Source organism: Hirundo rustica, chromosome 2 (assembly GCF_015227805.2).
Source record: "Hirundo rustica isolate bHirRus1 chromosome 2, bHirRus1.pri.v3, whole genome shotgun sequence".
In the NCBI taxonomy this organism is placed as follows: domain Eukaryota; kingdom Metazoa; phylum Chordata; class Aves; order Passeriformes; family Hirundinidae; genus Hirundo; species Hirundo rustica.
The window spans coordinates 87,417,799-87,442,583 of record NC_053451.1 but is presented as its reverse complement, the minus strand read 5'-3'; the positions used below and the strand labels follow the sequence as shown (position 1 = coordinate 87,442,583).

The 24,785-nt window shown below is 37.4% G+C and overlaps 1 protein-coding gene across 4 annotated transcripts in view; it reads left to right on the top strand.

Moving 5' to 3' along the window:
- Positions 1 to 20,670, top strand: part of MGAT4A (alpha-1,3-mannosyl-glycoprotein 4-beta-N-acetylglucosaminyltransferase A) — a 72,945-nt gene extending 52,275 nt beyond the window's left edge. For all 4 annotated transcript variants that reach the window (XM_040056826.1, XM_040056828.2, XM_058419513.1 and 1 more), the window contains 7 exons: positions 1,266 to 1,396; positions 1,975 to 2,082; positions 2,489 to 2,682; positions 16,043 to 16,121; positions 18,397 to 18,463; positions 19,456 to 19,568; positions 19,734 to 20,670. In XM_040056826.1, coding sequence (XP_039912760.1) covers positions 1,266 to 1,396; positions 1,975 to 2,082; positions 2,489 to 2,682; positions 16,043 to 16,121; positions 18,397 to 18,463; positions 19,456 to 19,568; positions 19,734 to 19,760 — 719 coding nt within the window. In that variant the 3' untranslated portion in view covers positions 19,761 to 20,670. The remainder of the gene's footprint in view (positions 1 to 1,265; positions 1,397 to 1,974; positions 2,083 to 2,488; positions 2,683 to 16,042; positions 16,122 to 18,396; positions 18,464 to 19,455; positions 19,569 to 19,733) is intronic.
- The last annotated feature ends 4,115 nt before the right edge of the window (positions 20,671 to 24,785 follow it).

The window sequence follows — 24,785 nt, the reverse complement described above, 5'->3', positions numbered from 1 at the left end:
AACTGAACCATTTCAGCCGGTGTCTTCCTGAGAGATTCATTGTTATGTGACGTCTTTCTTCCTTGCCTTCTCCGTTGTAACCTAGCAAAGACTTCTGACTTCATCTGCAAACCTAGTGAAGTTTTCTGAATCTGCCTTGAAATCTGGGACTGCCTTTGGGATTTTAGCTGGCATGTGGTCATAAAATCATTTTGGTTGGCAAAGACCTCAAAGGTTGTAGTCAAACCACTAACTCAGCACTGCCAAATCTACCACTAAACCATGTCCCCAAGTGCCACATCTGCATGTCTTAAATACCTCCAGGGATGTTGCCTTAAGCATTCCCCTCAGCAGCCTGTTCCAATGCTTCAGTGCAGTCCCTGGTACAAGCACTTGTCAGTCTATCTTCAGCCTTGGACTGCCTCACTCGCAGTTGTGTTGCTTCTGAGTAGTGTTTTCATACAAGGCACTTTCTTCAAGTGCTGCATTCAGATTTACACAGTAGCTCCAAATATTGGCCACCTTTCTCTTCAGACACCTCTACTGCCAGAGGAATGTACTCCACAGCCATGGAAGTGATTGCTCATGTTGATATTAAATAAACTTTCTTCATCAAGAGTAAGTTTCCTTCTTTTGCAAAGGCCTCCTAGAAGCCTCAGTCTGCAGGATTCCCAGGAATCCTTTTGCACAGTGCCACGCAGAAGTCCTGCTGATGGTCTGTGCACTGCAGAAAAAAGCTCTGATCACTGTGGGATGTCTCTTTTTGAGTTGCATTGTCTCTGGATATGTTCTGGTGGCTTCCTTCTTTCCCTTTGATTTCCTGCCCTGAAGGTTCTGAAGTTAGTGGTAGGTGTTGCATCTCTGCTTTTTGTACCTGCAGAAGCTGAAATTGTGTGACTGGGCAGATAACACTTGCAACACTCCTCGTCTCAGGTGCTTGAACTTGCATGTGTCATGGGGAATAATAGATGCCAGTCCATAACTCTTCTTTCTCTTAATTTTTCAAACTGACAATTTCTATGCTTAAGGGGGCTGTGTTGTGATACATTGAATATACACTGAGTGTTTTGATAGCACCAAGATATGTGACAAGAATTTCTTGTTTGAATAGTTGTTTTATTTAGTTGAAAGGTATGGAACTTTTAATAACATTGAAATTTCAAGTTGTTCAGTGCTAACATTTCTTGTCTTGGCACAAATGTTATCATCTGCTATCTCATTGATTTCAAAAGACAATGTAATGTCTAATCTAAAGTAACTCCAGTTATTCTTAATGTCACCCACAGGTAAAATGTTCCAGTCTCCAGATATCACTCTTATTGTAGAGTTCATATTTATGTTTTATAAGGAGAAACCTATTGATTGGCTCCTGGACCATATCCTCTGGGTGAAAGTGTGTAACCCTGAGAAAGATGCTGTAAGTTTGTTTTTATTATAAAGCTGCTAAAACGTTTTCATGATGATGAATGAGTTGATTTTTGTGAGCTGAAAGCCAGCATAGTGTACATTATAGTTACTGCATGTTCTGGAAGAGTCTTCCTGCCAAGATTTTTTATCTCAAAAAGAACTTCAGAGGGACAGTTCTTAGGGGCATCATAGCTGTTATTGCTTCAGGTTTTGGAGATGGATGCAGTAAGGATAAAAAGCTAAAGTCTAGTTAGAGACTATGTGTAACAGACCTAAAATAAAGTTATACATGTAACCGCCTGTGAGGCTCTGCAGAATGTCACTGCTTGGACAGCAGTCTCGGAGAAAATTCCACATGGGAAATAAACTTCATATTTTGGTCTTTCATTTCTCAAGAAACACCCTTCCTGAATAAACAGGTTCTGTGCAAGGACCTTGAACAGTATTATATTTGCACAGCAGTCTTGGTAGGTTTCTGGAATGAAAACAAGAAAAACTGGATAAATGGGCATAGGTTGGTTTTTACTAATATGTTGTTTTGTTTTTGTTTTTTTATCCCACCCTTTCCTTTTCCCCCCACCATTTCAGAAACATTGTGATCGACAGAAATCTAACCTACGAATACGCTTCAGGCCTTCTCTTTTCCAGCATGTTGGTCTCCACTCTTCTCTAGCAGGGAAGATCCAGAAACTCACAGTTAGTAGACAATATTTCCCTTCCTTTACAGAGCAGGCTGATTAAATATAAAACATTGTGGCAATAGAGAAAACAGGCCTTTTCTTGTTATCTTGCAGTTTCAAGCATGATGTATGTATATTGCTCCAGCTGGAATTAAATCTGATACAGACTGGATACTATAAAGTAGAAGTGCTACTCCAGCTTATTTATGTGGATTTTTGCTAGGGGATATTTTTTCTAATTTTTTATTACTTTAATGGCTTGTCCATATTACTAAGCAGTACAAGATCTGATGCACCCAAAATAAGTAATGCATTCATTTTCCATTTTATGCCAATGTTTGTCTTAAGTGTAACCACTTGGAACAGGAACATAATAAACAAGGTTTTCTGACCAGCATGATGTTTGTCTGTCTTTCAATTAGGATAAAGACTTCCTGAAACCATTACTGCATAAAATCCACGTGAATCCACCTGCAGAGGTTTCGACATCTTTAAAAGTCTACCAGGGGCATACGCTAGAAAAAACCTACGTAGGGGAAGATTTTTTCTGGGCTGTCACACCAGTTGCTGGAGATTATATTCTCTTTAAATTTGACAAGCCAGTCAATGTAGAAAGGTTAGTAATTACTTGCTGTTGGTCTCATATATGAAGTTGCTTGTGCCAAGAATGCTTTAAGGTAGAATTTGGGGCTTTATTATAACCCAACCCAAAGTGAAATGGTGCAGGACATTTGGAGTTCAGCTGAAACAGTGATCATTACTGTCTTCCCTCTAATTCTTTTACTAAGGTACATTTTGTCTCGCTTTTAATTTTTTTTTTTTTTTCATTTAATCTGGAGCCTTTTTGAAAAATGCAATGCGAAACCAGTGCTTCCCTGACACAGAGAATTTACAAGAAGCCAGTTTGGTCCTATTTGTTTTTGGTTAGTCTGTTTCTAATTACAGAGCAATTGTACAGCATGGTATGTGGTACAGTGTGTTGTGCCCTGTGGCCTTGGTCCCTTGGGCGTCCCGATCAGAAATCTTGCTGGAGCGTATAAGGATGTCCCTAGACCTGAAAGCTGGGGACTCTGCAGGGTAATATTTGTAAGATGTAGCTTTAGGGCTTGAAAAGAGTCGCAATAGGTTGACCTATTTAAAAAATATTAAAATGCAACAAAAAAGAAAAGGGGTGTGTGCTTTCAAAATACAAATATCTGAGATTCATTGGAGGACTAAAGGTGACTTCAACTACTGATCAGATTAATTAAGGGTAATTGAGTTAGCACTGTAGAGATTAGTCATCCTTTAGTTTTATTGAGACTTATTTGCTGCTTTGCTGGCTACTGTCTCGCCAACATAATAATTCAAAATTTATAAAATACACGGTTTATTTAATGTCTAGTGAAGTATTGCTGTGTTAGTGGATTCTTTTTCTCTTTACTTCACGCACCTGATGTGGTGTTTTTTCTAGGCCAATACCTATAGCTTGGTAGAACAAAGTTTCTTTGAATCAATTTGACTGGATGTTTTTCTTGTGAAGGAGACCTTTTTGCTGTCCTGAACTGAATCCAATTAGTCAACTTGTATACCTTGGTACATAATCAAAGGCTAAGTCTTCACCTTGGCTTAGCACAACACTGAAGATCAGTAGTTCCCTTGTGACTTTGTTGTTCCAAACTAGTCTGACCTATGAAAACTCAAGGTTGTTGTTCTAGGTATCAAATAACTCTCTCGGTTGATTTCTGTGCTCTAAAAGACTTCGCTGGTTTGGTTTCCAAGGCGCATGTGTGGAGGAACATAACTGCCATACCTCCTTGGATTAAAGGCAAAATATTTTTTCTGTGCCAACACTTGAAAAAATACATTTTTTATACTTGTAGCCTTAATGCTGAAGGGAACTAGGGGAATGAGAAAGTACTAATTATCTGTGTAAAAGGTGGGAAAATAATGTTCGTTGTTGTGCCCTGGAAACTTGTAGCCAGGCCCAAGGTAGTTAATGTCCACCTGCTGTGTTAAGAATAGCCTTAGCTGTAGAGAATGTTTTGGGGTTTTGGGGGGAAGAAGTGGGTTTTTTCAGGGTCTTGTTTTGTTTGGTTTGGGGTTTCTTTTGTTTGTGGGGGTTTATGTTGGTTTGGGGGGGGGGGGATTGTTTGGTTTTCTTTGTTGTTCTGGGGGATTTTGTGGTTGAGTGATTTTGTGGAGTTTTTTTTGTTTTGTAGGATTTTTTTGTTTGGATTGTGGTTTTTTTTTCTGGTTGGTTGGTTTTTTGGGTTTTTTGTTTGTTTGTTTGTTTGTTTTGTTTGGTTGATTGATTTGGGGATTGTTGTTTTTGATTTTTCCTTTTTTGTTATTTATTGAAGAAGTGTATTTTAATTTTAGAAGAAAGGAGACATCTTGCATTCTGTTGCTTCCTCAAAGGAAGTATCTAAGTTTGAATGATGCTACCTATTCAGTTATCATTGTAAGCCATTTCAAAGTTTATTATGACTTACAGCTTCTATTGCCACAGTGTCCTTAAAAATACAGTATTTTACCTTTCTGAAGTCAGTGACTAATTAAATTTACAGATGTCGTAATTTCAGATTATTGGGAACTTGTTTTTGTTTGTCTGTGTAACTTGAGCAGCAGCTGCAGAATTTGGCAAGTGCCGGTCTGGTAGAGCAATGGAGTTTCCTGATATTTCAGGGATGCTTACTGACACAACCAAAAATGAAACTGTGGTTGGCAGATTGAAACCCAGAAAAGGGAAAATGGACCAAGCATTAGGAAGATCTACCTGGTGGGGAAATTAATATGATGGTGGGAATTAAGAGTAGAAAACACACTTTTGATAGTGATCCTGTGTCTGTGAAAAGATGCAACAGTGTCAGGCTGTTTTTCTTTTTCTCTAAGTATTAGAAGTGCTCTTTGAATTTAAAGGAAATTTTGTCTGCCAAGTCAGTTTGAGGTGACTGCTTAGTAACTCCCATAAAAAATTCGTGATGAAGAAGTTTTTTAATGGAAATACTGACCACAGCTCTGACTGAATAAATGGAACATCTATTACACTGTGACAGAGCACTGACTTGTTCCTGTAGTTTATTTTTCCACACCAAATGTTTTGCTGAACTGAATATGAGTTTTCTGCAGTTCAGTAATTAGCTTTCGTGAAGTCTTTAAATATTTAGTTTTTGAGATCTGAGAATATTGTCAGGGATAACACTGTCAAGGATCTCTTAAAGTGAGACCTGAGCTCTCTTCACTGAGCAGAAAGTAACATTTGTGCCTGACCTGGCACAAAGTAACATTTATGCAAGACCTGGCTGGCAGATTCCTGCTGAATGTTGAACAGTAAAATGGATGGTGCCTGCTCTAAACCACACCTGGAGGACAGGGATGTGTAAATTGAAACATTCTAATGCTTGCTTTAGTGACAGCTCTTGTACTGAATCTTTCAAGGTTCTTTCCAAGCAAAAGTTTTTCAGCCAAAACACTAAATTCCTTAATAATAATCTAGGGTCTCTTCCTTTGCAATAAGAAAATATATACATTTCTTTCAGTAGAAAATCCTTGAGAAGGAAAGTAGATTGAAGGATGTTCCTCTTAAAAATAAATTGCATAACAGTGTTGAAGGTATGTTTGGTTTTGATTGGTTGGGTTTTTTTTTAAATAAAGGGATGGACTGTTCTCTAAATGCTCAAAACAGTCTACATTGTAAAGATAAAAAGTATTGAATTTCTGTTCCCTCAGGTTTTTACATAATTAATGAAATCCACTTTGCTGTTTTGGTATGTGCACTGCTGTTCCAAGCACAGATTTAATTATTAAAATTAACAGTTATATTTAAGAGTTTCCTTATGAACCAGTCAAAACACATCTGAGAAATACATTCCATTGCAGCATTAAAGTGATGCTGGTGTCCATCATCATCACAACCATTTCTTTTTTGACTAAGTTTCAGAGTCCTCCCTATAGGTGTGATTGACACAAATCAGATGTTGTTTTCAAAGAACATATGCACTAATTATTTTGAGAAAGCCCTTGAAAGTGCATAACTTAGGCCTGTTCTACAGTAAGAATTTAGAATGGATGTTTTTAGAAAGGGCTTTAGTTTGCTTCAGTATAAACGGATTTCAAATGCTGACCTTTACTTTAAAAGGAAAAAAGCCACAGGAAAAGACAAGTACGTATTTTATACTGTGGAAAAAAAAAGAAACACTGAAAACCAAAACTGCCCCCAACCTCACTAGTATACATATATAAATTTGCTTTATATTTTTAAAATATGAGGCTCATTGTTTTTTTGTATGTAACTGCTTCACAGAATCATCAAGGTTAGAAGAGACCTTCAAGGTCACCTAGTCCAACCACCAACCCAGCACCTCTCTCCATAAGTGCCACATACTGTTGCCTCTTGGAAACTTCTAGAGATGGTGACTCCATCACCTCCCTGGCCATTATTCCAATGCCTCACTGCTCTTTCAGTGAAGAAAATATTTCTAGTATCTAATCTGAACCTCTCCTGATGCAACTTAAGGCCATTTCCTCTTGTCCTTTCCCCTGAGACATGGTAGAAGAGATTGACCCTCCCCTGGCCCCAACCTCCTTTAAGGCATTTGCAGAGAGTTTGAGCCTCCTTTTCTCCAGGCTAGAAACACCCCCAGCTCCCTCAGCTGCTCTTCGTAGGACTTGTGCTCCAGACTCTTGTGCAATACTGCTTCGTAGTGTTACTTTGAATATTTTCAAAAGGATTAGTGGTTTACTTTTTTTAGGGGAGGGGCAATATGTTTTTGCTTGTAATGTTGAGTTTTTTCCTTCCCTTCCTCCCATCACTGCTTTGAACTCTGTAGTTGCCCTGTAGCTGGTTGGCCTCTCCTTTTAGCAAGTTACTGAGTAGTCAACCTAATGCGACATTGACTATTAATAAAGTGATTTTATAAGGTACAACTTGCTGATTGGACTTTCAGTTTTAAAGTGGAATCTTAATACTTTGACAAACCACATTGTAGATTGCATTTACCAGCTTGTGCTATGATATTGGCATAGATACTGGATGTGCAGTATTTGAGACTATTCATCTAATTTTCTGTATTCTGGACATTGGAATTGCAGGGAACACATGCTACTAACCTCACTTCTATATCCCGTGGCATCTTCTCACAACACAGAATTAATAGTCATGCAAGAAAATATATATTTGACTATTTAAGCTAGAAATTCAATGTATTGAGTGTGAAGAGTATCTTGTTGGACTCCTGTAACTAAACATATACATTATTTTGTCTGCTTTGAAATTATTGTGACAGTGCTGAAAACTACCTGCATAAAAGTGACAGATGGGTATGTGATATTTTGTAAAGAAAAATAAAGGCAGCTGTCGAGAGGGCTGGTCTCCTGGATGGTTTTGATGGATGGAGATGAGAGATCTCTGAAGTTAGGTTTTAGAAGATGTGGTTTATTATAAAGGGTGTGGGGCCTTGCTTGGAGTTGCCAGGCACAACTCATGGCAGGGCCCAGGGAGTGGGGGAAGGGAGAGGTAGGGAGAGGAAGTTCCAAGAGGAAGGTCCAAGGGAGGAAGTGCCAAGAGAGAGTCCAGCCCCCCAGGCACACCTTATCAGGGGGCTTCAAGACTTGGGCCAATGGGGTTACAGATACCTGATACTTCAGGGGAGGGTTACAGGTATGGGATGAACCATACATTGGGGGTGAGACATTACATTCCACTTGACCTTTGGCCTTACCTACCTATGTAGGTAAGGGGCATTGTTTAATCAAGGATTGCCTTCAGCTGGCCATATAATTGTTTTCCAGACATTCGGTAACTAGGACATCTCAGACATCGAAACTTGCTTTCAATTCTATCTCACTTATAGGTTTCATATTCTCAAAATTTAAGCAGTCATATTTATAGGGCTTTCTAGTTTCATCCTCCCCAAAAGGCAGCTTTTAAAACAGGTTCTCTAGCAGTGAAATATAAAATGACTTTTTTTGACTACAAAAAAGTTAACAAAAAAGTATCATAGCAGTCAGTCCTGTATGTATCCAAAATGTAATTAATTTTCCCTCCTAAGGGATTCAAGTCCTCCTGTGGCTAGAGGGATACAAGATCAAATGCAGTACAACAGAAAAAACCACTTCCTAACTGCTTTCCAAATCTCGAAATAGAGCTTCCTCATCATTTGCTTTTGCAGTAACAACCACTGAAAACCTGGGGACCTGCAAAATTGTTTTGGTTTTAGACGAGTTACAGCATGAGTTGTCTGACGTGTAAGCTGGTCTTTGTTCGTAATCACTGTTCAGTGTAGAACCTCCCCTTCAGCCCGATACATTAAACCTTTTAGGGGCAGTTTTCGCTCAAGAACTATGTAAGTGCATACATGTAGAGTGTATAATTTAAGAGTAATCTCTAATTCTGATTCTAAAGGTGTATGCTATTAAAATGCAGCACCATTTTTTGAACTTGTAATGGTCATGTCAGCTGATAGGAAATATTTGAAAATCTCTGAGTGTATTATTTTAAATGTTTTGGTGTTTGTCAGTACATTTCAGGTGGGATAATACTTTTAGTGTCCATAAAAGAGAATTTGAGGACTTTGGTTTCTCTGTTTGCATAAGCTTCTGTACTAATGAGTAGAACATCCTCAAATGGATGCACTGACAGCAGGGATTTGGCAGGCGAGCTCCCAGGCACTGATGCGGTTTGCTCTGGGCATGGAATTGTGCCCATAACAATGAGGCAAGGACGTCATGAAAAGGGAAAAAACCCTCAAAGTATGGATCAGAGACAGAAGAAAAGAGCTGCCTCAGCCAAGGACATGCTGCTTCTTCCTTAATGGTACTAATATCCAAGATTTGTGTACTTGGCAGTGTTCCTGGATTTATAGTTCTTAGTCAGAAATCTTGGAGGCTTTGTGCTGCTGCCAAAATGTTTGATGTCTAATGCCACTTGAGATACTCTAAAATACTTCACATGATTTCCAGAAGGACTGGAGTCTCTGAGATGTCATAATTGCATCTTTCCAGCCTGTGATGAGGTCACATACCCAAGTGCAATCTCCAGTGGTGGCAAATGCCCATTTGTAAGAAAACTGAAGGGAGTTATCTCTGCTTCCCCAGCCAAGCTGGGTGGGTAAAAAATATTTATGTGCATACACCCACATACACACGTTTAGTACACACGTACTAAACTCAAAACCCCAGCAAAGCCTTTCTACATCTCACTGGATTAAAAAATCAGCAGAAATAACCTTGTAAAAGAACAATCAATCACCCCCAGCAAAAAATGCAAACAAACAAACCCTATCCATGAAATAGACAAAATGCAAACCACCTCCAAAATGAAAAATTTAAAATTAATTTAATGTCAGACTTTTTAATTACAGTTGATGTGAGCCCACTCCAGAGAGACAGTGCATCTTTAGAAAGTGGATGTCATAGTCCTGTCTGGGAAACAGTAGAAGAGTAGACCAGAGAATGAGATTTTCTTACACACCTAAGTACCTTCTACACATCCTGCACAGGTGAAGAGGGTTAGGAAATGATACAGGTAATCTTACTAAAAGATTCAGATTGAGTTTTAAAGTGGTGTGAGAGAATTCATTTCTTAGGCATGTGATGGTTAAAACTCAGACCACTCCCCAAAATCTTTCCATTACCTCTTCAGTCAAGCTACTTTGTGGCCCATTGACAAACATAAGAAAATTCACTCCTTTGGTCAAGCTTGTGTGAAAATGGGGAATTCAACCCTTGCAGATCTCAACCATGCAGCCCAATTTATATAAAGACACTTAGATGGGCTCATTTTGTCAGAGGAAGTGAAATCTTACCAGCAACTTTGCATAGAGGGTAATAGGGTGGGGGTATTTTTTTGTTTTGTGTTATTTGGGGAGGCCAGGGGATTTCTTCTTTCTTTGTGGGGAGCTTTTTACAAATTCGGAATTATAACAACAAGATGGTGTGTGTATATATATATATATATATATATATATGTATATGTGTATATATGTAATATACATATATAACAAAAGCTTCCACTGCGTTGCTTACCTATTGTGAGTACTTGGCAAATGCATACATATATATAGACTGGAGGAAGACACTTTTTTTGGAAGTATAAGCAATTTTTTCAAATGACTTAGTAAGAGGCATGAAGAATAGGAGAATGAATTGAGCTTGAGGGAAGGAAAAGAAATTATTCATCTTCTGTTTGTGTTTTGCCTGAGGAAATAGTTCATGGTTAATACTGGTTTCCAGTGACAGTGAAATAACACTTCCTAATTAGGATTCTGGGAAAGTGACACAAAGGAGGTAGATTAGGTTTCTTTTTACCACATTTGCATCCAGTGATCAAAAACGCTGGAAAGAATTGGTGAATAATGACTCTTGCAGTGGATGATGGCATCTGTAGAGAGCCAAAAAATTGCTGACTGAATATTGCTTTTACAGAAACTCATGTTGTGCAGAATTAAAAACTCTAAGGCTGCATGTTGCTATGGATAATTTGTTCAAATGTGGAAGGAGGCATTTCCTCTCTGCCTTCCTACCTATTTTCCTTTTCTGAAAATGGGATATACTAAAATACATCAGATTGCTAAGAAGAGACGTAAGGAAAGGATTTGATTCCTGATGTTTACAGAGCACAAAGGCCTGCATTCTTACATTCTTAGAATCAGGTTTAGTATCAGGTGACATAACTTGTTTCCTTCAAGACAAAACCCAGATGTATTGACAGTGGATATGAATTGTGCTGTTTAAAGTATTTTTGTATACTGTTTCCTTTTATAACACTGCCATAATTTACTAATAAAATTTTTGTGTATTCAGTTCTATTTTAATTAGAACATGTAATTAGAATACTTTCTGTAGATGAAAAAATATTTGGCACTTTATTTAAATAAAATATAAAAGATTTTTTAAACGCCTAAAAGAAGTCAAATTGGGTAATAGAGAGAATAATAGGATTTTGGGCCTAAATATGCTTGGATGTGAGAGAAAGAAGAGAGATATGTCCCTTTATAAGCAAGACAGGGGGCAGGTATAGGCATGCATGGTTGTTTTGGTTTTTTGTTTGAAAGTACAGGTGATGAAAAAATTTAGCTGTTAAAAGAATATTAAAGTCAGCAGTTCAGATTAGTAATATTAATTTATCCATCCTCTGGAGGTTGTAACAAAAAGTGAGAAGCTTTCTGGTTGCTCACTATTGGAAGGATTCTGAACCTGAGTGTGGGCTTTTAAAGTACCTTAATAGTTAACTGCATTGGCAGACTAATGGTATCTTTTGTCAGTGTACAAATAATAATCACACTTCTGCCTCCTCCTTCTTTGTGTGTTAGAACGTGTATGAATATTTGTTTCAGCTTATTGGTGGGGGGGGGTTTCCCCTCTGTCTTGATTTTATATGTGTATCTAGCTCCATGGCAACAACTCAAGCCCTCAGCCTGGGTAAATACTGAAGTCACTGAGTATGAAAACAGAAGTTTTCTCTGCAGGTTTGACTTTATTCCATTTAGTTTGGTGATTGGTGGGGGTTTTTTTCCATTTGTGTGGTTTTTTTTAAACCTTCAGTGCTCTTGAAATTTTGTGTATTTTTTAATGCTATGTGAAATATTAACACAGCCTCCTCTTACTCTCATACCACATTGAGGTCATGAGCAGAATGCATGTGAGTTCATACATTTAATTATTTCTGGTAGAAAGGAGGTTTGACTATCTAGAGTAGCTGGTTATTATCTTTGACCTGTGACTCTTTAAAAAGACACTGCCACCAGAAAAGATTCAGATTATCTTAAATTCAGATACATTAGTACTATACTTAGCAATTGTAAGTTAGAGTTACTTTGCTCTGATGCCTTTGATCAAAAATGTTCAATTGTGTTCATGTTTGTGTTTTTTAATGAAGAAAGAAGTGATGTTCTATAAGGCAATAGTAGGTTGGTTTTTTTTTAACTTTAGGTGAAATTGTGTTTGGTTTGGATTACCATATTTAGAGATCCATTGCTTTCAGAATTTTTATTTGAAGGAATGGTTCAGAAGGTGTTAGGTTTAACCAGCTGGTAGACAAGGAAATCTTAGTGATTCTACCCTGAGAAAAATGTTAAGTGATTAGAAAAAAAAGTGCATGTTTCTACTATTTACATGGACTGTCAGTTCTAAGTCCCATGACAGGTGTCAAAATAATTTAGCAATTGAAAGCAAAGCTTTTCCCAGGTCCTTCAGTATCTGTATGAGAAATACCTATCATAGTCTGAAAATCATAGAATCATTTGGCTTGGAAAAGACATTTAAGGTCATTCAGTCCAGTTATAAACCAATGTTTCCTTTGAAAGAAAAAAGGACCGGGCCAGACATCTTACTACTGGTGCAGGAATTAAATAAAAGGAAGCAACCTTGTAATCCTATGGCTATCACTGGGTTACTCTACATTAGTGATTTAATGAGGACCCTAAATGTCCTGCAAATGTCTCTGTGGTTTCTAGAAACGTTTGTTTTACTTAAGAAATACCAGATGAATAAATCAGTTCATTAGTTAGGGAACATAAGAGTCTTCTCTCCACATGGGAGGGGGAAACCCATAATACTCTCTTATCCAGTTCAATAACTAGCATAACAGTAAGTTTGTAAAAAAGGTCTTGGCATATATAGAGTGCAAACCCAAAAGGTTTAGGGAGGTAAAGACAGGTTCCTTAAAAGGTATTTCAAGGATTTTTGAATGGGATGTTTAATGGAGCTTTGTTTTGAAAATAGTTTTACTCCCTCAACCCATTTTCAAAGAATCTCCATTGGAAGATTTCCCTGTCAGAAAAGCAAGTTTTACAAAAGAACAGCTAATGACACTTATTTTAGGAGCTGTAGAATATCTGTTTGTTCGTAAGTTAAATTTTATTTCAAATAAAATTTTCTAATTGGTAAATATTAGTTCTAAACAAAATATTTATCACAGATACGGATTGACTGTGTATGTGTATTTAGGCTTCTGTTTCCAATCTGTGTAACTTTTAATGTCTAAGTAGGTGTTATCTGTCAAGTGTTGAAGCAAGGCTCAGATATAAAAATATCCCTTCCTTTCTAAACATAATTTAAAATGTGACATATGCATGTGTTACATTTGTGTGTGCATATGGATTAACAGATAGTTATAGAAAATACACTAAAATAGCAGGTTTGATTGCATGGAAATGGGCTTTGATTAATTACTGCTCCAAATGGCTCTGGCACTGTGCCAGCTCGGGAGTGCATTGCTCTAATGCAGTGACAACTGCTGAGGGGAGGAAGCTGCATCTCCATCTCAGAGCCGATAGCACAGTAGGAGAAGTGGTTGGCTGTGGTTGTGTGCTTGCAGGGCTGTTTTTAAAACCAAGCAAACAAACCCAAATAAATAAATGACAAACCCTCACGGATAAACAAAGCCTTCACTGCTACTGCTTCCCCCAAAAAACCATCCAAACCTCCAAAACCAATTACTGTTCATCGAGAGCACAGTGATCCCAGCTCACAGGGACTTTCTTTGTGGATTTTTAGGTGTTTCTTCTCAGAACTAAGTGCTAAGGAATAGCAGCATGTCTGGTTTGGGTGGAGCATTTGATGGGAATACCTTAGATGGCGAGTGTTTGATTACTTCCATTTTAAATTAAGTCTTCTTAGAATTTACAGTGTTTTCAAGAGAAAAAATGGCTAAGGAATGACTAAGGAATGGCTAGTTAGATCTATTAGGTCAAAAGACAGCAGAATGTACTTTTAGTTTTCCGGTCAGCTTTCCTGAGAGTTTTGTTTTGCTTACTATTGAGATGTACAATGAAGGCATCTTCCTAGAAAAAATAATTTGTTGGGGTTTTTTGGATGTCATTAATGTCTAGAAAAAGTCACAAGCTTTGTTTTGGAAGAACTGTGAATGTTTTAGGTAGCTTGTATACTTTGGAATTGACTAACCTTCACATTAAAGTAAGTGTGGAAATGATTTTACTTAAAACACAGTAGTGAGGCTTATTTAGTCCAGTTCTGTTTTCCAGTACAATTGTGCAGTTCTGCTGAAACCAGTGTAATAGAAATCAGCGTGGCTTTCTTGTATCGCAACGTGAGGTGTTGCTCCTTTCCTGAGCCTTGATAAAAGAAATGTTCTACGTGTGTGGACATTTTCTTAAAATACTTCTATCATTTTGGGGTCACAGACATTTCTGAGTCAGGCTTAGAGTGCTGTTTTCTTCTACTTGTTGTGTAGCTGTGGAGTGTGGATTAATGGCAGGTATTCAACCTGGCTTCAGATATATTGGATAAAGACAAGCTGGAATTTACATTTCTAACTGCATCTTAATAAATTGCGAATTGAGCTAATGTTTTTAATTTTAATCAAGTGAAAATTTCTGAACTAATTTTGTCTCTGACAATATGGTGACATATTTAATGTCAAAGAGAAATTGACAGTAAGCACCATCTAAGTTCCAGTTGAATAAATGTTTGAAATGTGTTGATAGATTTTTACATATTCATTTAAACGTAATAAAAGTAAAATAGTCTTCCTAAAAGTGGCATCTGAGTAGGTGTAGTATCTAATTAGTTTATGACAGTAATCTGAATTAACTCTGGTCCACTAGAAAACATTGGCAAGTAGTGAACAATTTTCAAGCATTGATTCCACCTAGTGGTAAAACAATATTATTACTTTATGTTACATATTACAATATGTTTACATAATACATATTCAGAATAACATGAAGTTCCTGTTATATATAAAGAGGAATTAAAGTGTCTCTTTTGTAATATAATCTACACATATGCAGTGTCACCGAGACACACAAAGCAATCACACGCAGACAAGAGATTTTCGCAGAGGTTCCTCTGATCCAGCTCCCAGCTGAAAGAGCGGAGAGAAGCGACCCCTTTGTTTATTCTTTTACTTTTATACATTTGTGGGTCTAGCAGAAGATTAGCTTTTTGGGGTTTCCACCCCTCAGCCTCAGTGGCCAGACGAATTGTCAGTTACAATTGTTTTCAGGTTAGAAATATGCAAACAAAGGACAAAGAATGAAAAACAAAGGATTTGTTTATATTACTTCTGTGGGAAAGGTAGAAGAACTGCTCTAATATTCTACAGTAACTAAAAGATCTGACTCCATTTATGAACATCAAAAGGCTAATAAAAAACTCAGAAAAACCAGAGTAACATATGCAGTACTGCAAAAGCTGTTCAGAGTAGGCAGCTAGAATTTGAACACTTCACTGATTGATACTGATAGAGATGGTTTAGATAATGTTTCAAACATTTTTACTCTGTCCAGTTAGAAAAAAGATAATTGCACAACTGAGTGAGAGTAATGGGGACTTTGTACAAATTTAAAGCAATCCTTTTTATGTGTGTATACATGCCAAAAACTGGCTTTTATGGTTTTCTTTTGAGGTTGTTTTTTTTTGTTTTGTTTTGGGTTTGTTTTTTTTTTTTTTCCTTAAATGTGTCCTTGGAATAGAAGTTTGAATTCAGGTAACATGAAGGGTGTGGATGTGGGTTGGGAATTCCTGGCACAATCATCAATGAGGTTTTGCAGTGAACCATGGTGGAGAGATGGACTTGGGGAACACTCACCTGGCAAAATATTGACTTGGCTAAATTCCCAGAACTGTTTCAGAATGGATCCACAGAGTTCATCCTGTGGGCACAAGGAGAGGGTGACGTGTGGTGGGGAGAGGCTGCAGGAAGGCAGGGCTCCTGCTTCTGGAGGTGATACCAGTGTGTGCCAGGCAATAATGACTGCAGCTTTGTGTAATGCAATCTGGCAAGAGCAGATGATGCAAACTCGCTTCCTCTGTAAAATATTGCCCAACTACTCTTTAGCAACTGAAAAACTTGACCCCTTCCAATTACAGTAACATGTGAAACCACCTGAGCCCTGGCTGATGTAGGCCCAGTATAAAAATGGTGTTTACCCCTGTAACATCCATATGTGACAATTAACATGTAAGACAGTAACACAGCTGATTCTGACTGGTATATGTAGACTGTCTTTTTTTTTCCTTTTCATTTATAGGTACTTGTTTCACAGTGGCAACCCAGAGCATCCAGGAGACATACTTCTAAACACGACTGTAGAAGTTTTGCCTTTTCAGGTATGAATTTTTTGATTTGTGTCTTCTCCATTACAGGAAAAAAACAAAGTCTCTTTATTGACTTTTTTAACAGGGTGACGAGACATAAATGCTTCTTTAACTGTATGAACTTGATGTTCTTATACTTTTCCTTCTTTTAATTGGATATATTCAGAAAAGACTATTGTGACTATTCAGATGTTCATTCAGGGTGAGTCTTCTACAAGTGCTGTTGGTCATTTTGAGGTGAACAAGGTAATTTTCTTCCAGTTAATTGCTACTACTTAAAACAAAAAAATAAACAGTCTTCCCTCTCCAGTGTATTTTGGGAAATGGGTAACCTAAGTCAATCTGCTATTTGACTTAGGAAAAAAGTCTTAGTTCAGGGATTGACACATATCCAAGCCCACTAGATACTGAAATACAAATTTTTAAACAAAATGCGTTTAAGAATCTGTACCTTTTTCCTGATTTCTGGACTTTCTCCCCCCATAAACCAGCCAGTCTTACCACAGGATAGTTTTATCACTACACTATCTAAAGTATATTCTTGTTTGATGTCAGATGGTATGGCTTCTTTTTCTTCAACTAGATATTTCAGCTAACTATTTATATCACAAAAGACTGAGAGGAATAAGACATTACTTCAGACAAGTTTATTTTATTTAGTATTAAAATGGCAAAGTATTTATATCTTCCCCCATATACCTGGTGTATGAATCCTGAAATCTATGCCAAAATTGCCATATGTTGAATATTTTTTTCTTTTTTTAACTTTCTTTTTATCTATTTTTTTTAAAGTAAGTAATCATGGAGGAGTCCACATTTCCATTTTCCCTGTCTGCCTTCCTTGGAGCAGGCAAAAATAGGAAATCCTTACTATTCCCCTCCTTAAAAAGAAAATAGTTTATTTGATTCTAATTATACAACATGACATATGGGATATTATGTCATAAGACCTGAGGGGTTTGTTTCTCTAGATCTGTGGAAATACATTCAGCCACAAAAACAGCAGCAGCCCTCAATTCATCTAAGCCCAAGATAGAAGAATGTACAAGATAATGAGCAAAAATAGGCATCAGGCACCTCTTTTTTGGCTTTACTTGGCTGTGAAGTGTCCCTCACTGGAGCATCCCTTAAGGAAATAATGCTACAGAGGTTCTATTGCTATTGATGCAATTTGTGGAAAAGGTAAACAGGAAATTCTGCATCTGGCCTGTTCCTAAGCCACTGGTGTCAGCAGAAAATACTGTCAGCAAAATATTGTCAGCTGAGGACAGCAACTTCTGAGGGCCCTGTTTCTCCACCCTGGACTTCAGCAGAGCTAGAAACTCATTCAAGTATTTTAACCCTGATCTTCCTTAAGTAGAATTCAGAGAAACAAAAAACATCCTGTAGAAACCAGAGTACCCCCAGACTGGATTTGTCTGGGATTCAAGCAGCATACTAAAAAACCTGACAATCTGTAACAAAAACCTGCCCCAAACACTACCACCACCAAAGAAAACCAAAGCACCTGCCCCCCAAATGCATAACCAAAACCATTCCCACCACTTTTTCAGCAGCTTTAGTTCAAAACAGGAATTAAAAAAAAAAAAACAAAAAAAAAAACTGATCAATTTAATCTCCATTTTGCTGAGCATTTTTAATTAATTCCTGGGAAATTCTTAGAATGGGTCTTTCAGTATTGGATCATGGTTGTAATCTTCAAGCTGTTTTTCAAGCTCTGCTTTACAATTGGGGTTTTTTGTGTTTATTAAAGAAATACTTACTGATCCCCAGGCATATAGTGAGGCACTGATGATTGTGGTGCTTCCCTTGCTGGTTTGATGGCTTTACAAGTCTTAGATCAAGAAGTAAGCTGTAAGTTTTCATTTGTCCAGGACAGAAGTCTCTTGTTAAGCCACAGAAAAATAAGGCAGGGTGCTGCCTTTGCTTGTCTCCTACTGTGTATGCCAGTATGTGCTAAATATTCTGTTCACCTGGCAATTACCATGTGAGTTTCATGGGGCACTTTGAGTACTTGATTTTTCTCCTTTGAAGCCAAGCATTGTTCAGTTCTGGAACACTGCCTCTCTTTTTTTTTGTTGTTTTGGTTTGGGGGTTTTTTTGGGTTTTTTTGGTTTTTTTTCGTGTTGGCTTGTCTAAGGCTATAAATAACTATATTCCAGGCTTGTTCTTAATTATTTGGAAAAAAATGATGGTGAGTATATAAGAAGAGTGCACACACGTTTATCTTTCTCTGGCAAAGTCATACATCAAAATAAATTTATGCTATAAATTTATATTGTTCTAGAGTGAAGAACTGGTATTAAGCAAAGAAACCAAAGACAAACGCTTAGAGGATGGTTACTTCAGGATAGGTATGTAACAGTAGGAAAAAATGTGTATTCTTACTATTGCAGCTCTTAAAGACATCTTGCATTAAAACCAAAACAAACCTAAATCTGAGTTTCTATCATTCATTTTTGGGTACATGACCCCTTAGGCTTTACTTGATATTGTGTCCACTAACTAACCAGAGATCTCTTGTGATTCTTAGTTGTAGTGGAGCTACATCCAACTTTTCTGCCAGGACTGATCACCTAGATTATAATAGAGGCATTTCCAGGTTTTGTAAGATCAGCTCCTCTGTCCTGTGACTGTACAAGTGCTTTGGTGTGAGTTGGCCTGGATTTGAACCCACCCTACAGACAATCACAGGATGAGATTGGCATTTCAGCAGCCAAGGAGTTGTTGGGGAAGGTGCCTGGATACATGTTGTCAAGGAAGAGAAATTCTACACATGGATTTTAATTAGTTGCTGGACATAGTTTGGGCAATCCTGTTGTAATGGAAGCACATTCTTTGTCATAATAAATTACAGTTGTCTATATGGTTGAACTGTAAAGTCTAACTGGGGTTTTAAATTGAATTCTTACTCATCCTAATAAAATTGAAGATGCTTTAAATCGGAATATGTTATGCATGAATGGCACCCCTTGTCCTTAATCCTATTTGAAAACACATAAGCTAAAGGTGTCATATTAATTCTGTGATACTAAATTAATACCTGTGCCAAAATCTTGACTCAGTTCAAGGTGTTTAAACTGGCCTTTAGACAGTTTCAAAGCTTTTATTCCTACATGTAATCCTATTCAGATTGGTGTGTGCTGATGATGTGCCGCACGTTGCTTGCTGCTGCAAAACTGGATCTGATGTCAAAATCACTCACTGCCTTTTATTTTGGGAACAATACTAGTTTCATTGTGATTCTGTCACAATGATACTGTGAATTGTGATACTGCAGATGCATTTTCTGGATTTTGTACCTAAGTTTGTTGAACAGAACTTAATTGAGTATGCACTTTTGCAGGGAAGTTTGAAAACGGTGTAGCTGAAGGAACAGTTGACCCCAGTCTAAATCCTATTTCATCATTCCGGCTTTCAGTGATACAAAATTCAGCTGTTTGGGCAATTCTGAATGAGGTAAGAGGTGGAAAAACACTGAAAAACATAACCAGTGAATGGGAGATTCCTTCATTTTGTTTTGAACCTCAGACTTTTGGCTAACACTAAAAGTAGTTACCTCTTATTACTGAGAAATGTAACACACTAAACCACGACTTATTTTTTTCTGATTCTCTATTTCAGATCCACATTAAAAAGATTACAAACTGATCATGGAAATCTGCTTTAGAGGAAAACGAAAGAATCCTTGAAAATTCTTCCTATAAAATCCGACATCTTTAGCAAGTCACAAATTGAAAATACTGAGCATGCACCTTATTCCAAATGTCATTCTTTTTCACTTGAACTCTACCTCTTGTGAAATCTACTGTAGATGAGAAGATTGTATTTACCCCTTCTTATCTGATCCATCCAGAAACTGATGCTCCACACCGATAACATTTGTCTGAGGCCCAAGTTGTCCTCCACTGTAATGTGACTTTACCATCTTATGGTTGCAGAACCCTGCTACGCTTAACCTGTACTATTTTGATAGTATAGTAATATAGAGTTGTACATATTGTTACATTCCTTGAAGAAAAAGAAATATAATTATTGTTAAATAAGTTTTATGAAGGGGGTACTTTCGGAGTTCCATTTATTTTCTATAAGAACCCTCTTTTATAGACTGTCAGGGATATATATTAAAAATGCTAGGGATATTTAATTTATTAAAATAATTTGAAAAGTACATATTTTTATGCAGTAAAATTTTAAATTGATATAGTTTTTTTATGAATTCTCTAGTTTAAGTTATCTTTCTACATTTTTCTTTGGAGATGCAAACATAAATTAATACCATATTTCAAATATACTGCCATGTTTAAAAAAACAAGATTAAGTTTCTAAATTATGTAGTTTTATACACAGAATCTGAATGATGTTCAGAGGCATAAACAGAGTTCTGAAGAGCATTATTCTTTGGGGCTATGAAATTCCACTATGTACAGTTTGTAGCCACATAAAAAGCATGTTGATATGTCTTGTTTCATTTTATGTACTAAAATTGCAGTGATTTTAAATTGAATCCATTGCATTTTAGAAGAATTTTTTTTTACTCCAAACCAATTCTTTCTAAAAATATTTGTAAACATTTCCTAGGCTGAACAAATTCATTTTGTGTACAGAAGAAAATCATTCTCCAGCTTTGCTTTGGAGTGAGAAGAGGTTACCTTTTATCAAAAGAATGAACAGTAGATACATTTGATTTACAGAGATCTCCTTTTAAAAAGTTCTGTTATTGCAGTGTTTATTTTGGATACATTAGTGAGTAGTTACAGTTTATTTTCTTCCTTTGTTTAAGAACAAGGTCTTAGCTTGATTCCTTTATGGATCAGTATGGTAACTCGCACTAACTTTATAGTAGGAACTGGATTTGGCCTCAAGTTAGTACCCTGCCTTTTCATTTCAAGGGAAACAGTGATCTTAAATGAATCAGAAATTTGGTCAGGAACAGAATGTAATCTGAATTACAATCAGAGTGGAACTGCTGCAGTACTATTGCTGCTGCTTTTCTTTAGAGTCCTTCTGCTTAGCTGCTTATGTGTAAGGAGTCAGGCATGGGAAAAAATCAGTAGTCAGAAATGGCCAGGTGAAAGAGAGGCAGGAATTCTTCCCTTTAATAGGAATGAAGTGCCTCATTGACATTGGAGGGGGGCATCCAGGCTGGGTATTCTCAGTTGTGCTGTGAACCAGCCTCCTGGAACTGACATCTCAAAAGCTGGCCAGCTTCCCCTGTAGAAAAAACCACACTCTGCTACCCCCAACACAGAAGCATAATTGCTTAAGTTGGAAATTACCTTTATTGTCTTTGTGATCAAGGCACAGATGCACAAAACCTGTTGCAGGTTCCCTGATCTAGAGCAGGGGTCTTGGATTTGTACTTCCCCACTAAAGTTTGGCTGATAGATTTGGCCTCACTTTCATGATATAAGGAGCAGGAGCCTAAACCTGCCTCTCCCTCAGACCCTTACCACTGGGTTATAGTGTCAACCTGTCTTCTCTTCTGCCTTGTTGGAGAATTGTGCCATAGCTTTGACAGTTCAGCAATATTCAAGCTGAAGAACTTAATTACTTTTACAGACTGTTGTCATTTTGGTTTAGCTATGTTGTCTGGGGACACAGGGAAGACAAGATTTGTACACAGAGGTAAGACCTTCTGTTTAGACTGACTGGTGTAAAAGCAAGAAAAATTAGATACCAAGTGGACCTTGTTTACTTTTTCTGATTGCAACAGGTGGTAAAAATAAAATGTTACTTGGAAAGCTTGTGTTGCCCATAGACATTGAGGGCATAAGCTAAGCACTGGTCACATCAATGAAGATTATTTTTGGATTTAGGAATGTGGGTGACTAGGCTCTTAATCCTGTGTTACTCTAGCTTATTGTGGTGCTACAGCCCCGTTTGTTTCCTGTATAATGCCCTGCCATCAAATAACTAAAATGGAACGGCTTTTTATCACACATCAGTTAGCAAAGGTCTGAGAAAGTATTTAGGTTTTCTTCTCAGCTGGGTCTGTGAATGAATGATGCATTTATTTAAACTAGGGTTATTTATTACAATCCAGACTGTAGAAATGCATTAGATATTGCAGTTTCTTAATATAATTAGTTTTGCTGACAGTGACCTTTTCAGTTTTCCGTGAGTCTGGAATTTTACTGGGACCATTTATGTAAGAGAGCTGTGTGCTTATTCTCAAAGCATCACTGTTCCTGATGTTTCACTGTGGTCAAGATGAATCACTGCTAATATATTTAAATACATAGAACCTGTACCACATTGATTGCAAGACTTGTTAGTAGTATATTTAGTTTTCAAAAATGCTAAGAAGAAATTTATCCAAGACAACAAATTAAACTAGTGCGTGGTAAATTGTGGGTTGTTTTCTAAAGATTGATACATTTTTATTACATTATAGTAGCAAGAGTTGAAAATACTCTGGGCTGCTTCAATACTTTCAATGTTCCTGAACTTACAAGCTCTCTAGAGAAATGTGCCACATGAATACAAATTCTATTTCATAGATCCAGGTAAATTCAGAGTTGATGTAATCAGGTAGATTATTTCTGCAGACAGCTGTTTTGGGCTTTGTACCTTTAAATTCCAATCCCAAAGTTAGGCTAAAGGGGTGCCAAGTCTCCTTCCTGGAAGTATGGTGAAGTAAGAACACGTGGGCTGTTTGGCTTATCAGCCTTTAGCTTGGGTACTCTTTGTGACTGGGTCTATTCCAGTGGCCCAGCGTCTCCTGCATCTCTCCATTGTAAGGGACAGTATTACTGTAAGAGATCTTAAACAACATCTTAAACCTATTACCTGTTTTGAGGGAATTTTTCCCTACATGTGTTCAGTTTCAAGTTATTTTTGTTGTGACCTTAAAAATCCCCGTGAGGCTGCTGAATCTTAAGAGTTATCCAATAATGGAAAGTGTTTAAAAAAACCCTGCACTATCCTATGCTCCTGTTAGCTCCTTCCGATGCTGTTAAAGCTTCAGAAAAGCAAACTTCTGTGAAACCAAAAGCATAGCCAGAAACCTTCATTATCTAGGCAAATGGACTTCTTATACAGGATATCAAACAGACTGGCTAATGTGAACATTTGCTTTTCTGAGCTGATCAAGATTGTTTGGGACCAAGGAAACAAATTGTCAGTATAATCTTGCTTTGCTCATTCAGCGGGTCATCCTACTGAAAACTTTGTAAATAATGTGAACAGGATGTGATAATTAGAGTATTTCTAAAGCACTGTATAAGGCTTCAAGCATTTGCAGGCATCTCAACCGTGTTTTTTCATTGATGGGAAAAATTCCTATGGATATATTCATTTTTTTCTGTACTTAAAGATGGCTTAGAAAAATTCAGATAGATGTGATTCATGGACCAAGAAAAGACTGGAGTCTTCTGTCATATCACTCCTTGTCTAGTTGTTTCAAAGCAGTTTTTAAATACCTTGAATCAGTTTAGAGCAAAGCAATTTATACTTTGCCTGTGTGAAACACAGTTCCATGAATGAGCTGAAGTGTGATGGGAAAAATTTGCAAACTGTGTACCAGTTTCCTTTTTTATTCTCTCAGTTATATTATAATTTCAGTAATCCCTATATTTTGTTGGAAGTGCTTGCTCCAGATGAAGTATCATAGTAATTTGTAGTTCACTTCCAACTTGGAAAGTATTATTTCAGTCTCGTGGGGGAAAAGAAAAATCTTCTCAAACCTTGCTCCCCTAAAATACATGAACCCAAGGTTTTACGTTTGTTCTTACTAGGAAGGATGTATTCTGAAAAAGCTAGAACAAGTAACTCTAGCTAGAAAGGGAAAAAAAAAAGTCCTTGCATTTTTAAATCATCTTTACAATCACCAGCATAAAGGCTGAAAGCTATTAAGCAACTGGTGTTTTCAGGCTAGCATTGATTGCTGATGTAAAACACACAGCCCATGGGGACCTGGTGAATTAGTCCTTGAGTGTCACCTTAGTGGTCTCTAAAGGGTTTTGCTAAGTTCTGCTGTAAACAGTGAACTGCTGGAAGCTAAAGTAGCTTAATTTTGAGAATGATGAAGCCTTCTTTCAAGGGGAAGAATGTTGGTATCTCTAAAGGGAAGGTACACAGGCCCTGAGTACTTCAAGATTATCACACCACAGGGCACGAAATACAAAGTATTTTTACTGTTGAACTGAAGTGGATGATCAGTGATGCTAGGATTCCTATTAGGGAAAAGGTGTACAGTTAGGCTGCAGCTGCCTGCAGGACAGGAGCTCGTGCTGTTAGCCAGGGCGGGAGCAGATCCTGACTGGAATCCTTCACTTTCCATGGATCAGCAGTTCAGTGCTTTCCTTGTTTAAAGGAGAACGTTGCTCAGCATCTGCTGAGAGGGAAACATTAATCTCTTCAAGCCTTAACAGTGGCTGAAACACACAGTACTGTAAGATGCACTGCCAGCATATTTGGTATTTTAAGATAAATTATAGTTTTTCCTTAGAAATCAAATTCTAGTAATGAAATTGTCTTACCGTAACCAGTTTACTCTTGTGTTGTTTTGGAAACTGAATCCTAGTGCTCATGTTTCATGCTGAACGCTGCATTGGAAAGCTGTCATCTTCACTTTCCATAAGGTATTGTTTGTGATGGTCAGTTTATACTTCCGCCTTGTGGACTTCACAGCTGCAGGCATTGCCATGAGCCCACCCCTGTAGCCAAACCAAC